The 18,075-nt window shown below is 43.8% G+C and overlaps 1 protein-coding gene across 1 annotated transcript in view; it reads right to left on the reverse strand.

Annotated features, from left to right (window-relative positions):
- LOC146176636 (protein-cysteine N-palmitoyltransferase HHAT-like) overlaps positions 1 to 14,718 on the reverse strand; it is a 51,074-nt gene extending 36,356 nt beyond the window's left edge. The window contains exons 1-5 of the mRNA XM_084582900.1: positions 14,539 to 14,718; positions 11,364 to 11,455; positions 3,256 to 3,326; positions 2,115 to 2,225; positions 166 to 360 (exon numbers count right to left, since the gene is read on the reverse strand). Coding sequence (XP_084439026.1) covers positions 166 to 360; positions 2,115 to 2,225; positions 3,256 to 3,326; positions 11,364 to 11,455; positions 14,539 to 14,612 — 543 coding nt within the window. The 5' untranslated portion in view covers positions 14,613 to 14,718. The remainder of the gene's footprint in view (positions 1 to 165; positions 361 to 2,114; positions 2,226 to 3,255; positions 3,327 to 11,363; positions 11,456 to 14,538) is intronic.
- Between the last annotated feature and the right edge of the window lie 3,357 nt (positions 14,719 to 18,075).

An 18,075-nucleotide genomic window follows, 5' to 3' on the forward strand; every position in this document is an offset into this window, starting at 1 on the left:
AAGTCCCAGTAGCAGTTCTCCTTCTGAAGATGTTTCTTTTGTTCCAGTATAATAAATATACATAGTTTTGGCCTTTCCCACTAATCGTCTCTGGTTATAGCAGCTCTCTTGATAATTACACAGCGTATGGCATCTAAGAGGAAAACTGCTGAACGTTGTTCTCACACTGAGGTAGTTCCTTCGCAAGATTAGAGAGTGGCCTTGCGTGAGTAGTGCTGCGGTGTAGCTTAGTGCTGGACTCCGGAGAACCGTGAGGGCGTAGAACAGGGCGTGCTCGCAGAGGCAGAGCGCAGCCACTTCCCAGCTGAGCAACGATGCCAGCATCAGCAAAGAGTAGATGGAGTGGAAAACGGGCACCAGCTGCAAGTGCGTAAAAGAAATCGAGTATATTTAGAAACTGCACTTTCAGCAATATGTATTTTATCACCAAATGCTTTAAAGTGGAATAGCTTTATTTGACAGTGCAGTGAAGATCCCTCACAGTCTTCCAGTCCAAGTGATCTTGAAAATTGGATGCATTGGTTGGCCTTACATATTGCACCAATTTAGTTTTACAGGGGAGTGAAAAATCGGACACTGCAGGACGGGAACATAACTCCTGTGGTATGTGAGCTATTCATATCAGTTGGAAGCATTCAGTCGACGTGCAGCATGCAATACCGGTGGGGTAAATGTGACTTTGACAAAAGACCATTCGTATTTCCAATACATTTTGCTTCACACATGCGTAGTCTCTTGCTAATCCGACAAAAAGATGCTAGCACAAATATTTTTATGACACTCACTGCTACTTCGGTGTTGTCTAAAACATTCTGACAGGTACACTATGGGAGGAGCGTGATCGAGGCTGCTCGCTTCTAATTCCAGCTCTGCAGTTTAGGATTCACAGTACCGGCAATGCGTGCACTATGAGCCTGTCAAGATAGAGACTATGAATTTTCGTGCTTGCAAAAAGTTCTTCGAGACGCGTAGTCGTCGTCTTTACCAACAATATTTTGAACATATTACCACAAGAGACAGTTTCTCTGCTGAGGCAGGAGGCTAATCATACAGCAGAAATTTCTGTTCATCCAATAGGAGGCAGGAAATTTTATCTCTTTCTGACAACAGTGATGTCGAGTTTTTGAGCTGAGAACTTAGAACTAATAGGATTACAAAACCCAGCAAAAGTAGTGCGATTAAAGTTTGTTCCCATTGGTCCACAAAGAAAAAAAAATAGACACCTGCAAATACGTCTTATCATAAGCACAAGACCACAGTTAAATGAGCACAAGTCTTCTACTGTGAAGATACAAACAACATAAATTATTTCTAATATTCATGTTTTTGTCTAGTAACGGGAGATTGGAACCAAATCAATCTTTCAGGCTCTAGCATAATTATTCACTGAGCAATTTCGTAGCGCTAGCAGAAAATTAATCATTAGCATCACAGCCGTCGTGAGCTTTTACATGTCTTGATTTGCTTATTGTATTGCATTGAAATTCGAGTCCTAGGCATATTTTCAGATTAGAAGTGTTTATATTCTTGAGCGTCTAATCTTCAGTAATGATTGCATTTTGATTTATTTCGTTCTAAATGAAGTCTTTTACACTGTTATAAACTTAACTGTATATTACTGGTTTGTCTGCCTTATATCCGGAGTATAATATATTGTTCAGTTTGCTATTTCGTTCTTTTTGCCTTTCAGCACTTTCTTTATATGTAGCCTTCATATTATTCAGTCTCTTCATTCATTTTGAAGTGTATTATCTGACATTACCCTCTATCCTCTCTTTTTTCCTATTTGATCAAACTCTGTTTCCAGTTTTGTATCTTTACTTCTTTTGTCCGTCCTGGAATGATTCCCCGTGAAATTGGCAGTGTCGTTAAGAAATACACAATAACTCGTTGTGTTGAGGGCTCAACAAACGCTCTCCTGACTCTTGAATGCCGGATTAAATGACGGTCTAGTCGAGCAAGAGCCATAAATGGCATGTCGATTATGGTCCAAGTGGTATGAAGACTCAAAGGACGCAAACGGTTTCTTTCCCGTGCACAAGGAAAACCGCCAGTGTTGCACAACATATTTCTATTCATTCGTTTCACATGCCCCGTAAAATAAGTTCGTTTACCGATGGTGAAGCATAGGCAACTGCTCTTCCCATGACAGGGTGCAAAAGAAGCCACTTCCAGCTCAGTAGGACGTAGTGTCTCTTAGGTCGCCACGCATAGTGTGTGGTATCCTGGTTGGAGATTGAAAAAAGAGGTGTTACTACTGCCGAGTGCCTTCGAGGGAATGGGAAGAAAATTGTGCTCAAAGCTTCGTAAGTTACGTTCAGAAAGAAATGGCGATTTTAGAGAAGGACACATGAAAGGCCATTTATTGCGCAGAAAAGCGATGATATGCCTTCCTTTACGGAAGTATCTAAGCAGAAAACAGGCATACTACGCCCATTGAACCAAACCATCACATAACATTTGTTATTAAGCCTGCAGTGCTTATACTCAATACACTCCTAATGCTCACCGCAGCAAATTGGGCTCTGAGGCAGAACAGAACGCGCGAACACATTTTCACACAAGGCAGAATGTAAGCTACAATTCGCACTTTGTGCAGCGGTGAACTGCTGAAGAGGTGCTGTTCTTTCCAACCTTCCTGAAATAGTAGCAACAAACTCAATTCGTGGTTGGAGCGGACGCCTTTCTTGCAGGAGGAATTGCTCTTTAATCATGATCAACTATGGTCCAACGTTCAGTGTATGCACGCAGGCTTGCATAGAATAGCAACCATTTAGGAAGCAAGCGTTGAACTTTTATGACGTTTTTGCTTTTAGAGAATAGGAGATATTGCTGGCCACGATATCCCCACCATTCGTATCTACAACTGTCACCACAGGTGAATGTAAATGAAATAACTTTCGGATACTATAGTTAATGCATACACGAAGCGATTCAGTGCTTGTGGTCTTAGACAACGGATGAAGTAATAACCTTGCCGGGAAACAATTCTTCGCAGCTTGCAATAGAATGACAGTAAGAATAAAAATATGACCCTCTCCCGAAGCATGCACAAATTGAGAAATAATTTTTTCTCGGTTGGAAACAAAAATTGTTTCATGCATGACATTCCACATTTTAAGATACATTCGATGTAGCATTACAATTAGATGTAATTGATGAAACAAAAATTTTTGGCACCATTTTTCGTCTTCTATGTGCTTAAATGAAAGAGTGCCGTCATTAACAAACCTGTTTTTGTAAACTTAAACTCACCTGCTTTCGCTGAAACCCGTAGGGACTAGACGCGAAGGTTCTGCGGCGCATTTCTTTCACGAGAAATTCGCCTGTAAAAACCCGAAAACTGTTACGTTACAAGACACTTGAAGAATAAGCCAACGTCAGAAGGGTCAGTTTAGAAATCGTGTCTCTCTTTTCACACTACACTACTGACAACGAGAAAATATCAGAAATAAAAGCCGCCCCACCAACACTGCCAAACTACAAGCACAAGTTAAGGCGCTGCAGGAAGAGATCAGGGCGATAGGCAAGGTTTCGCAGCCGATGTAGACAGAAATGCCAGTGCAAAGGCGCCGCAGAAGGGACAGGAAAAGACACCTAGGGTCAATTCTCTTGCAGCAAAAAAGGAAAGAGGCCCCATGCCGGATATTGAAACCGCGTCCAAGGATTGGGAAGGCAATTCGCTAAGAAGGAAGAGGATGACAAAATATTGCAGCAAGCTATTACCACTTTAGAACACCCTGAACGCTAGTATGGCAGAGATGCGAACCGAAATTGCAAGGAGAGAAGACAGAATTCAGTTTGTTTATCAAGGAATGCATAACCTTAAAAATATGGCTCTGCATCTCAGTATAAATATCATTTGGCAGTGGAACTGTAGGGGCTTCGGTCGCAAACACGTGGTACTGCAAGCGTTTGTGATGGACATTGACAAACTCGAAGTAATCGCCTTGCAGAGGAGGGCGATAAGCACGCTTAGCTAGCGAGTTGCAAATCGTACGCGGGACGAGGTGACAACATGCGAGTGGTCACTCTTCTCAAAATGAATATAACGGTGCTGAAGCGTGATACCGGAACAACAAATATAGACCATACATTGATCTAGATAATCCCGCAAAAACGAAAATTTGAAAGTCTATTCATTCTCAATGTATATAGACCGCTCGACAAAAACATCGATGTGTATACGATGAGCTCTTCACCAAAGCGCTAGTGATCACGAAAGGAATCCTATTGATAGTAGAGGACTTAAACGCGCATACCCTGGCATGGGATATAGATACACGTAAGTAAAAGGACGCGAACAGCGTTCAGCAGAATGGCTTAGTGCTTCTGACGGATCCCCTGAAACCGATTCTCCAGGCAACAGCGTTTCGATAGACTCATCCGCGGACTTTCATCTAACAGGAGACTGCGTTTCCGGGGTAAGACTTAGGCAGCGACCATACAAATATAACAAATATAAAAATTGGGGTACACAGGGGCCCACCGGTCGTCTCCACTAAGAAGGCAACGTTCGCGAGCTGGGAGGCTTTCCGAAATTTCCACACAGGCGACGAGGAAGGCATCAATAACAGTGACGATGGGAATACGAGGGTCCTTCAGTCGGTCAACGAAGCAACGGTGTAGGTGGAGGTCGACGAGGGCGTCAAAAAAGCAGATCGTCACATGGTCAGTCTCTGGCGTAAGACAAAGGATCTAGAAACGCGACTCACGCAGAAAAAGAGGGAATAGAAATTTGCGCTCACAACTGGTCGTGCTCGGCAAGGAAGTTGAAGAGTATGCGCTCCTGTTAACGAGGCCAAACGGGGGCAACATATGCTACAAATTTGACATTGGGAAGGCAGGCAAGTGAAATTTATTTTGGCATCTTCTAGATCCCGACCAGTCTAAATTAGAGGCCGGTCAGCAACTTCACAGGCTAATACATACATTTGACGGGACATCGGCTACTCTCATATCCTAAGTCAGGGCCGGTACTTGAGCTGCGCAAACAATACAGGTCAGCGAATGCCAGATTATGAGGCCAGGAATACTTGGCGCTAGATAGCCCGATAACGGCTGCCGAAGTTCGGGCAGAAATAAATAGATTGAGAACAACTTTGCTGCGGGTCCGGAGTTGGTCAGCAATCTAATGCTAATAAACTTGAACGACGCGTCGATCCGACCCCTAGTAGCCTTCATGGAGGAGTTTTGGGAGGCCACGAACCTCGTGTTTTGCTGTGTTTCGAACACTTGCGTCCCATCTCGCTCACGTCATGCGCGGGCAAACTAATGGAGTTTGTTGTTCAGGCCCAGCTGAACCGGGTTTTGGAGGACAAGAATATCTATCCGAATATTTATTTATTTTATTTACCAAATACTGCAGACCCTAACTGGGCCCTAGCAGGAGGGGCGAAAAGAATACAATGCAATAAAATATGAATTCAACAAAAGTAACATACTAAACACAAGTGACAAGCAAATTACGATAAGACATATGTTCAACACTAACAAGAAAATGTACACCAATATGAATCACGACTATGGTTAAAACGCCAGCAATTTATCAATAGATTCGATGTACATTATTACATCAAAAGGCAGCTTGTTCCATTCTTCAACAGTATGAGGGAAAAAAGAATACTTAAATGCATTGATTTTGGCTCGATACGGAGTTATAGATTGTGCATGATGATGTCTTGTTGGACGTGTTGTAAGGGGCGTAATGTAATGTTCAGGGCTCATAGCAAGTTTGTTGTTTTTTAGCAAAAATAGATACTTCAGTATCTGAATTTTCCTTCGTATTTGCAATTGTGGGATGGAGTTCTCATTCATTAAAATGGAGGGAGAGTGAGATGTGCGGTACTTTGAAAACATGAAGCGTACGGCTTTCCGCTGGATAGCCTCCAATGCCACAATATTCTTCTTGGTGTAAGGATTCCAGACTGTACAAGCGTACTCTAGTTTGGGTCTAATGAAGCTGTAGTATGCTAACTGCTTTACCTTGGAAGGAACATTTTTAAGTTTGTGGCGAAGAAGGCCAAGTTTTCTGTAGGAAGATGAGCATGTATTGGCAATATGACTGTTCCAACTTAGATTGTTAGTTATGGTAACACCAAGGTATTTATATTCTGTAACTTCTACAAGAGGATGCGATGGGAGGGTGTATGGAAATGAATGTACTAGTTTTTTGTTGGTTATTTTCATAAAAACAGATTTTGCGGCATTAAGCTGCATATCCCAACTACTGCACCATGTGTGAATTTTCTGGAGGTTAGAGTTGAGGAGAATTGGATCTTTAGGGCTATCTATTTCGTTGAACAAAATGCAATCATCAGCAAAGAGCCTGATTTGGACTGGTTCAGATATGACAGTAACGATATCATTTATATAAATGAGAAATAGCAACGGCCCTAGTACACTTCCTTGTGGAACGCCTGAAGTAACTGGTAATGGATTTGAGTGATAACCATCAATGTTAACAAACTGTACACGGTTGGTGAGATATGACGAAACCCACGTGACTACAAATTTAGGAAGACCAATTAGTTCAAGTTTATAGATTAGTTTTGCATGTGGTACAACATCAAGAGCTTTTTGAAAATCTAAAAAAATGTCATCGACCTGCCCTGAGCGGTTAAGGACTGTTGCAAAGCTGTGGATAACCGATATTAGTTGGGTCACAGTGGATAAACCTTTACTAAAACCATGTTGAGCAGAAGAGAGTACACCATTGTCATCAAGAAATTTGGTTATATAATTAGCTGAAATATGCTCTGCCAATACAACATGTGGAAGTGAGTGAAATGGGACGATAGTTAGCAACAAATGCCATGTCACCCTTTTTAGGAACAAGCACAACGCAAGCTGTTCTCCAGTCGGGAGGTAGCCTTCCTGTGGCAAATGAGGTGCGAAATATTATTGCAAGAAATTTAGAAATAATTTCTGCATATCGACGCAAAAAGATGTTGGGGATTTTATCCGGACCAGGAGAAGATGTAGTCTTGAGATTCAACAACAGTGAAGTTAATCCTTGCAAAGATACAATATCTGGATCAGGGAAACGAAATGCATCACTGCGCAATCTGCATGGATTTGGAATTGAAAATACACTATGGAAGAGCCTGTTAAAGTGTTCAGCGATGTTTGTTTTGTCAACAAGAATTGTACCCTCATGTATAATACGGTTAATAGGCTTTTTCTTTTCTGCTAGATAATTCCAAAACTTTTGAGGGTAGTCATGAATAAATCCTGGTAGTGTGTGCTCAAAGAAGTACCGTTTTGCTTTCTGAATTTCTTCAGTGAGGTTCAATTTGAGAGTTTGAATTATAAGTAAGCAGGCGCCTCTCCGTTTCAACCATTTAATTTTCCTCGCAAGATTCACTATGTTTCGATAGATCCAAGGATTTGTTTTACGTATTTTCTTCATTTTCGTCGGAACAAAATTGTCTATGCAGTGGAAACATATTTTTTTTAACTTTTCCCATAATACAACAACGTCAGATTCATCAAAAAAGTCAAGACAATATTCAAAATAATCTAGTGCACTTTCATCATTTGCATGTGAAAAATCCTTGAAAGGAATTGTTATAGCGATAAGACTTTTGTTCATATCACGCACAGGAAATGAAATGTGGACCATACTGTGATCAGACAAGCCGCATTCAACCGATACTGATAAATTCTGGGTGGAACGACTCAAGAATACAAGATCAAGCACAGACGCGAAATCGCCTTGCACACGTGTTGGTTCTCTGATAACTTGTTGCAGGTCATGACAAAGCATTATGTCACATAACTTATCAGCATGTGCACCAAAGCCTGAAACAAGAGATGGACAATCCCAGTCGATTCCTGGCAGGTTGAAATCTCCCGCCAATATAATCCTGTCACCCTTAAATCTAGACATATGATCAGCAAGTTCGTTTAAGAATGTTACTGGTGAATCTGAAGGTCGATAAACTGCAAAAACTAGGAAAGACTGACCGCAACAGGATGCTTTTAAAGAAATACTTTTATGGCCAGCGATTTGCTTTAGATTAATAGCGCAACAGCCGTTTTTTACAAGAACCGCTACCCCACCCCCACGAGCAGGCCTGTCACAACGAAATACTTGATAGTCGGGTGGAAAAATGTCTGTGCCGTCTGTGTCAATACCATGATTACCATGATCGCATGCGGCCAAATGCGGGTTTAGACCGCATTTGGCCGCATGCGATGTCATGCTGCAGCTAAAAGAACAGGTCATATACAATTCATTAGTAGACTTCACGGTGATTGTTGGTCTAGACGTGTCAAAGGTTTTGATAACGTGAAGCACGCAGCCATTTTGCAGAATCTCAGTGCGTTAGACAGGAGTTCGCATATAGAACTATACATACGGGATTTCCTCAGCGATAGAATGGAGATACACACAGGGGAAGTATTTGATTGGGAAACAAAGATCGGTGTTGTCCCCGTCCATGTTTCGTATCACCATGCTTGGCCCCCACGTAAAACTGGAGGCAGTCCCGGGGCTTAAGCATACATTATACGCAGATGACCTGGCTCTGTGGATGGGAAGGGGCAGTGATTGTCGAAATGAACAGATACTTCAGCTAGCAATCGATGTCATGGAAATATATTTAGAACCGATCGAGCTCAGATGTTCGGCCGAAAAATTCGAAGTGCCCGTTCTCGCACCATTGCGATCGCCCCATCGTCGGCGCATAAAGTAGGATAACCCAGAAATAACACTCAGGGTCAACGGTAACTTTATACCAATGGTTAGAAGCATTAGAGTTCTGGGATTACGAAGTGAGGCTAACGGCAGGAACGCAGAAACAATTCTTAGGCTAGAAGCTAGCGCCAGTAACAGGCGGATCGCGAACAGACATGCGGGCATGAAAGAGGCTAATCATCTTGTTGTGGCTTGGTCTTTGTCTGTCTTTCTCCTTATCTGTCGTCGTCCCTGTGGTGCCACAACAAGATGAATACTTACCAACTTGGCCAGTTTTCAACTCTCGCTAAAGAAACTAAATTTCTTAGGTTAGTCCAATCTTTCATAATCAGCAGGATGTTTATGTGGCGTTTTATTTAAGGGCTTCACAAGGCGGAAAAGAATAAACTTGATTTTCCCGTTTGTAAAGGGATCAAAATGGCACTAGATTTACCACCCAATACATTGAAGAACAAGATGTTGAGACTAAGGGTTTCCAATACGTTCGAAGAGCTCATTGAGGCGGTATTGACATCACAATACCAGAGACTGTTGCGCAGTCGTACTGGTCGCAGAATTTGGGAGACTGGGCCACGAGCCGCAAGCATGCTCCAGACGTACACACGAGGTTAGAGACAAATTAAAACTGCCTCCGCTTCCCAAAAAACGTGCACCCCGTCTATTGTGAGAGCTGGAGGAGTGATAGAGCAGCAGCGTTGCCAGCCCGTTTTGAGTGCAGACAGGCAGTCTTGTATACAGATGCCGCACAATGCGCGGACTGTATGGGACGCATTTTGGTAACAACTAGAGAAACCGTGGGCTCGGTAGTTTGCTGCAGCACCCGACACTCGATCGCAACGGAGGCAGAAGAGGTGGCCATTGCGCTAGCTCTAAGCCAGCAAAAGTCAAAATTATTGTTAGTGACTCGAAATCAGCGATTAGGCACTTTGACGCGGACCGCATTTCGGCCACAACAGCAAGGAAGTTGGCCAGTGGCCCACCACCGGCAGAGCAGGTCGCGCTCATTTGGACAGCGGCGCACCAGGGGTTGAGGAGGAAAAAGAAAGCGCACGTACTGCCCCCTAGAATTAGCTATCTTCCGGAACCCCAGTGACGTACGTCTCATACGCAACCCCATAGCCCTTGAGCGATGAGGAGCCCTTCAGTTCGGTGATGACCTTGATACATCCCAAGACATCCTGAATCTTTACAAGTTAAGCAGATCAGTATTTCCAAAAGCGTGTAAGCAACTCACCAAAAACGATGATGTTATGCGGCGTAAGCTTCAAACCGGAATATTTCCAAATCCCCAGTTTTACAATCAGTGGCGCCCGAAAATTTCCAGCCTCAGGTGCAAACGTTGCAAGGGCATAGCGGACATGATCCGCATGATGTGGAAGTGACCTAGATTTGGAGAAACTGACAGAACAGACGAGTCCTGGGGGGCACTACTACTCAAACAGGCCGAAAAAGGAGAACATGAAGTTATCCGTCTCGCCCTGGCCGCTGCTCAGATCCAGGAGACCGAGGTCGACGGCTGAGGGGAAGTGCATGGCTGGGTCAGAGCTGCGCCTCGGATCCTGGCCAACTTTTTGATGGGTGCAGATAAATGTTATTTATTTCTCTCTCTCTCTACAGACTTCGATTCCCCGTATGTGTACAGACTTCGATTCCAAAAAGAGATTAGAAATATTGTTCATGCGGAAGCATTCATTCTCATATAGTAGAAATATTGGAGATCACCGCTGAGATTTGGTTATCTTATGAAATGCCCTGCAACTATCATCACCAAATCCAGTGCGACCATGCGCATTGTAGTTTAACCACATGTCCAATGTGCTAACATACCCTCGTGTCGTCTGCGAAATGCTTCTATTTTCACCCACCCAACTAACTTTCGCCCGCTTCTGCCGCCTGCCGTGCGTACATTTCCTTGATCCAATTACCATTTGCGGTAATCAATCATTTGGTGCCCTCATTTCATGCTCCATCCATGGCATTTCCTTCCTCCATATTTCTCAGATGCTCATGAACAATTTCCATAGGTCACACAAGCCTGCGCGCTGTTTTTGCACGCGCCTGTCTTTAGCGCAACACAAATTATCGGATCGTTGAGTGAATATCTATAAAGTACCCTCCCGGGATGTATTTTCTGGTCATGCTCTCAAGCTCTGTGGTGGCTGATGTACAAGTAGCAGAGCGCAATAGCAAATTTTAAGGCTGGAACACAGGGCTTTCAGGAGCGCAATAACGGAGGGTAATACTTCTTTGCCTCACTGCGTGTTCTTTGACGTGCACGTACACTAGGTGTTCAATAAAGTAATGAAAGGCAAGTGGGACACGTGCGTGGGTGCTTCATTTTGAAGGAATTATTGCATATTGAATCAAAAGGCTCAAGACTACATGCCGAGAAGCGCGAATGCTTATTCAAAGTGGTTGGTAGTCGCCCGTTGTAGTGCTTTTTGTGCTGCAATTTGTTTTTGGAGATGCATGAAGCGCCATGCGCAATCCCCCACGGTAATCGTAATTAAGATGTTTTAAGTGTTCCTTTTAGTTGTGTTGTTTACAAATAGAATCTAATGGATTAAACAAGCACAATAAACAAAAAACTGCTATTATCATGATATGTGTTGCTTAAGTACAAAATATTTGTTTGCGAGCGGGCTCCTCAAGTTTTACTTACTCTCTTTGCTGACGGAAAAGCTCCACAATGCGTATAGCACTCCCGTTATAACGATCAGCCAGTGGATTAACCTCCATGGACTCCATTTGAAACTGCGCAGAAATTTATAGCCAAGTGTTGACACGAATACTGAAGAAAAAGTATTATTATTCAGTGGTTTCCCAAAACGAATATGTCGTGCACAGAATTTGTAACATTTTATATAACAAGAAGGAAATCCTCTGTAAGTAGGGCACATAATTTAGGAAAGCTCATTTCAATAACAACCTGTATGACAACCCCATGGATGGGTCAGAAATGATGAGACACTTGGGGGATGCACGTAAGTGTCGAAAAAAAGTTCAGCAATAGCACTTCTCGGTATGGTTATCCTGAACCTGGCGAAGACGATGGTTGGCTTTCCCTGGCTGAAAAGCTGGCGATTTAGAAAACGAGTCTAAACAGGAATGGTTCTCTCAAAACGGGCCATTCCAACACGCATTCGGGTGGCAGTTAGAGGGACCAATTTCGTAGACACACTTCCTTCATGAATGTCATTCTATACATTTGATACTAAGAGCGGCATTGCTCGCGTCGAGACCATGTTTTCAGAGGCACAAAGGTTCCAACTTTCCTCCCCTCGTATCACCCCGGTTATGGCGGCTATAACAAACGCTCAGCTTAAAACGCCGAAACAACTGATGCGGCAGCAACGCGAGTCTCATGTGCGTAAGGTAAACTTTGCGATACTAAATCAAACACTGAGATCTTATGCTGACATTGTACACATTATTTCAGCCCTAATTGCCAATTATTCTGATACTGGTTTCCAACTGAGCGACGACAGACGCGTTTAGCATACAATGTACCCTATGCTGGAGAACGGCAAGTGAGTCCGCCGCCAGTGCTCACGCAATTGTCTCGGCAACCGGCAAATCATTTTGACAGATCCGGATGGCGCCATCTGTCTGAAGACGCGTATGACTGCGTCACCGAGACTAATTAGCGCCTGCTCACGCGGACAGGCCAATTTATTTCATACAGCTCAAACTAACTAATGTCTATGGCCTGTCTTCCAGCACTGAGCGAAAGCTAGCCGCAACACTGTATGATACACATTTTCATAAATCGAATGATTTTCGTCGACCAAAATCAATCCACGCGCCGGTATCACTTCACTTCGGAATCATTGATGGAGATGCGCACCTGTTACGTACGGCTACAACGTGACCTTTGAAGAAGCAAACATTCAGTCCCACTGTGTAGCAGCTGCAATTTACTATCATTGCAAGGCTGCCTTTAAAAGACATGTCTGGCCGCTCGCATCCTCCAGTTTCTCCGCAAATCTACGTGCCGTACGGAATGCGTTTTGCTTCGTGGATGCAATTCCTGAAATCACTGCATTCGGAATGCTCACACAAACCGACAACGTTCAAATAACTAGTCTATACCGGCACGACAATTTCAGCCCATATATACTGCATTGCATCGCAAATCTCAGACGATTTTCATGAACGTCTGCGCTTGGCAGAAGAAGCTTCATTTATTTTTATTAATTTCTGCTCGATCGGTAATATATATATATATATATATATATATATATATATATATATATATATATATATATATATATATATATATATGTGAAGGAAAGAAGCCAACAGTCGGCGAGGACCAAGGACAGCGTTGGGGATGGTACTTTACGTCTTTTTTTGGATAATTACAGAGGTTAGTAATGTAATCTGTTTAGGGGAAAGATAATTAAACACAAAGTAGAAGAAAAAAACAACGTGCCGATGGTGGGAACCGAACCCACGACCTCCGAATAACGCGTCCGGTGCTCTTCCAACTGAGCTACATCGGCCGCTGTCCCCCCTGCTACTTTCTTGGGTATTTATGTTGTCTGTATACGAACCTTGAGAGTGTTCACCAGCGCCACCCTCAGCCAAGGCGGCGGACGTGGAACGTCCTTTGTTACCGCCAGCGTCACGTAGAACGTGATCAAGAGCGAGGGCGAAAGCTGTGCTAGAACCCTCTTACGCTACCTATGGCTTCCTATTGCCTACGCTACCTATGGCTTCCTATTGCCTACGCTACCTATGGCTTACGCTACCGAGGGCTTTCGCCCTCGCTCTTGATCACGTTCTACGTGACGCTGGCGGTAACAAAGGACGTTCCACGTCCGCCGCCTTGGCTGAGGGTGGCGCTGGTGAACACTCTCAAGGTTCGTATACAGACAACATAAATACCCAAGAAAGTAGCAGGGGGGACAGCGGCCGATGTAGCTCAGTTGGAAGAGCACCGGACGCGTTATTCGGAGCTCGTGGGTTCGGTTTCCACCATCGGCACGTTGTTTTTTCTTCTACTTTGTGTTTAATTATCTTTCCCCTAAACAGATTACATTACTAACCTCTGTAATTATCCGAGTAAACATTAAAAAAAAGGCGTAAAGTACCATCCCCAACGCTTTCCTTGGCCTCGCCGACTGTTGGCTTCTTTCCTTCATGTATTATAACGAGCACCCTCATTTCCCCTTAATTGATCTGTATGTATATATATATATATATATATATATATATATATATATATATGCCATCGCAGAAGGAAGAAGAGGAAGATCACAAACAGAGACAGAAGACGAAGTACAGTTCAGCGAGAGGTCTTATCAGTATTTTAATTATACTACTCCAGTCATGAGTAGTAACGTGGAAAGCTGGGAGAGTTGAATCTGGTTGATTTTGAAGGGAGCGCGAAAAACGAGGACGAAGATAAAGAAGGACACAACGTGCTGTGTCCTTCTACTCTTGACCCTCGTTTTTCGCGCTACTTTCTAAATGAATATACTCAGTCATAATCACGACTGCACGATTATCTTTCAAAGAAGATTGCAGTGGTATTTCAGGGCTGTTTGTTCGGACATCTGATAAGTGTGATTATGTGTAACCTTTACCATTATCAAAAACCGGTATCGAACACGAATAGAGATTGAAAAGATCTTCCAACGCGAAGTACTATTTAGAATCAAACATTCTTCTCTGGCAAGAAGGCGATTAAAACTTATCCCACTGAAATAATAATGGCGTACCACTGCATGTGTAATACATCTGAGAGACAGGTTCATAGCTTCCGCGAACTAACACAAGAAACGCATTCAGAGTATGTGGGCTGCCGTAGAGACAAAAGCGTAGAAAAATACCTTTTTTTGTAGGTATATCGCTGTACGCGCTCCGTGCACACACTCTTCTCGTCAGCCATTTTATCCAGTGACATGATCCGCAATATGCCTCACGCCGGCCTTGCCTTTTGATTGACGCGTTTACGGAAGTGGAGTCGAAGCCACTTCTCTATGCTGTGCCAACTGCCTGCATAAGGGCAAGCTGCATTTGCCGCGAATGGTAATTGCCATATATAAAATTCTCAGCGCTTATTAAGAAACTCCCACGTGGCGAAAATGATCAGAAATCTCCTTCTGTGATGCTTCACGCAGGCCACAGCCACAGCGTTGTATTGGCACATGAAAACCTAGCGGTCAATTAAATATTTCAAAACAGCAACACACAATAGGGAAAAAAAGAGTCAGCATGACAAGATTGGGATGGATAAGACAAATATGAATATTTGTACAATAACCTGCTACAAACCATAGAAAACTGGATGTGCCGCGCTCAATACGCAGTTGCTGAAATACTGCTACGGTGATACAAGAAAACAGCAGTTGTCTTATGTGACCTTTACGAGTCACGACCGACCTACAGACGCACAAAGGCAACATGTTTTTTCCTTATGCATACATCGGAAATAAAGCGTCATGAGCAATGCCGGCCGTGGGTGCATTTCAAATTTCCTAAAAAACAAAGAAAGCTTTCGCCGATTTTGGTGATGAAAATTAATGTCGGTGAAGAAGGAAATGCATCGAGTGGGCTTTTGTTTCTCATAACCGGGACCACAATTAAGCATTTGTATTTTATGCGTTAGAGTCTTTGAAGAAGCAAGTTAATATACCAATTTAGAAGAAAATATTACCTATCTCACGCAATATAATTGATAGTTTCATAGCGAAAATCTCTCTACAAATGTAGCAGGCATATAAAACAGCTCAGTGGCTTCATGCATAGCCATTAGAAGTGCCAGCACAGTGGGAAACCGCAGAACTATTAAAATACTCTTAGTGTACCAACTGCAGAAGTTGTTTATCTGGCCTAATTCAAATGTAGAGCATTAAAACTACACGAAGGACGTTGAGGTGGGCGCATTGAACTGACGATGTGAGCTGTACATGTGAGCAGTGCATGAAACGTACCGAGCTTATGTATCGTACATATAGAACCTACTTAGATAAAGGCTAACTTTGATAGCATTTTCGTAGCATTTGCTAATGCAATACCAAGAGAAGGCTGACAATGTGCTTGCGCCCAGTTATAGACCGCTGCATTCAGGCTTGTGTGGGAACCGCCATATATGGAAAACTGGAGCCATTGTAGCGTCTGCTTGGAAGCGCGGCCATTTTGGACAGTCGGCGCTCGTGTAGAGATGGCACTCAGCTGTGGCTGTTGTCTGCATCTGTGTTTCTGTCTACTTTCCGTCATCACAGCGTCACCTTGCAACATTCCGCTAATCTCACCAGTGTCTTGAGTGCGATAAGCGATAAGCGGCTACTTAGACCTTGTCTAACCCGCGCTTCTGTAGCATTGGACGGCCGTGACGGCTGCACTGTGATACGCGCCACTCTCTCATTGGCTGCAGCTGTGAAGCCACTCCCCCTTCTCATGCGCGACGCTGCACAAAATTCCCAGACCCGCGGTGTCGCCATCGTCTCTTCCGCTCCTCAAGCTCACAGAGAGAGTTATAAAGAAAGCGAGAGAGAAAGCGAGAAGCAGGCGCGGACCGCCGCCAGTGAAATCATTGATTGCGGTCAGAAGTGCTACGCACTAAACTTAATTTTCAGTACAGCGCTTCACTGTGCCCTTTTTGGACAACAATGCAATGGCGACGCAAGCATTCTGTATATCATAGGCGAAAAATTAGTGGTGGTTTAGCTCTGGTTAATCCTAGTTGAATTGCGAAAGCAAAGACGGAAGGTTCTTTTGCCTGCTACATTATTCCGCTATCACGTCCAATCAGTGTAATGTTCTGCATTATTGAGGACAGTTAAGCGCACCCTTTAAGGGTATGACGTGATAAGATAAGCTACCAGCCCACAAATGAAGCCACGCTTCAACCAAGTCGTATGGACGTGCCTGCGCGTCATAAGGGTAACGGGAATGCAAACGGTTCTGGCTGGCTGATTCTGATATGACCCTCCCATACGAAAGGAGCGACCCGAGTTGGGAGCTCCTGCCCGTGGCACAGAGGTAACGTGAATTTAAATCTCATGGCAGGATTATTTTTTTATGAAGAGACCGTAGGTACGACTCTTTACGGCGTAGTTGTAGCCCTCCGAGGTGGTTGCTAGGCGCGGCTGTTTAAGGTCATTTGTGGCCGCGGCCGCGGCCACGGCATACGCGACGAGCTCATACCTGGCGTAATGTTGCTTTCGCAAGAAAACTTTCATTGCCCATAGGAACAAGAGGGCGACATGGTTCTTCACATTTTATGTCAGATAGCCCGGCATTAGAGTGACTCGCTCTTGCTGAATGTTATCCTTCTAAAACAAGCACCCAGGCTGACATCTGTACTCGCGGACACGTTTTTCTGGCTATGGAGCCAAGGCTAAGGGGGCGGTGCTTTCGTCATGGTGCTACTACACCATGTAGTTCATGCATAGCTGGCCTCAGGGACGGTGCCGCTTTCAGTTCCGCGTTTGCTTGAAATAATGGTTTCGGAGGCTCCAACGACGCAGAAATGTCTTTTCTTAGACTACTTTAGGTCTAAGGGAACGTATATTAGCGGTTAATGAATATCATGCGCCTAGTATGTTGCCGAAACAAGCGCATTACGCAAGAAAACTGAAACCGACGAGTAGACGCAGCAAAAGCCAAAGTACGCTTCTGGAGATTCCCGGCAGATGGCGCGGCCATCGTGTTAGCATGGTGACATGCACTGATTTTAAAATGCATTACACTAATGTTGTACTGAACTATGTTGTACTAGAATCTTGATGTATAACAACATAGCCATTTCTGTAATGATATAATATTCCAGAGCACGTACGATTCGCGTAATTTATCAAGGGACTATATTGTGCAGTGCAGTGAGCTGATACATTTTGGCTCTGTAGTTTTGGCTGCATAGCCACAAAAAAGTTGTCGAGGTGTATAACAGCAATGGATAATGTGTGGGCTTATGTCACTGCTTTTTGCTTCCCCATTGTTTCGGGGTGAGTTGTTCGACATTTGACCCCTGAGGCACTTCTGAAACTTCAAGCTGTGCACTTATATCTCGGAGCTGCTTCCGGGGCTGTTTGACATCCCGGTCTTTACAAAAAAGCAGGGCATGGTGTGTCGGCTAGCATAAGAGACACAGAAGTTGTCCAGGGCCTTTCGAGCTTCTCGAAAGTATTCTGCTGCTGCCTAAATATAGGAACGGCAGGACTTCGGAGCAGCGCTTGTATAGAATTTCTGGTGCTGGCAGATTTCTCCAAGGTAGTGTCAGTGATTGACTTTACTGGTATCTGATCAATTAGTGTGTCGAGAGATGCAAGGCCCTGTCAACCATGCCACGTGCGTTTGCATTGGAATCCTCAGCATAGCGTTTTCAGATAGTATTTAACACACCAGATAATACATTCAGAATC

Source organism: Amblyomma maculatum, chromosome 10 (genome assembly GCF_055883805.1).
Source record: "Amblyomma maculatum isolate TAMU_Amacu chromosome 10, ASM5588380v1, whole genome shotgun sequence".
Classification (NCBI taxonomy): domain Eukaryota; kingdom Metazoa; phylum Arthropoda; class Arachnida; order Ixodida; family Ixodidae; genus Amblyomma; species Amblyomma maculatum.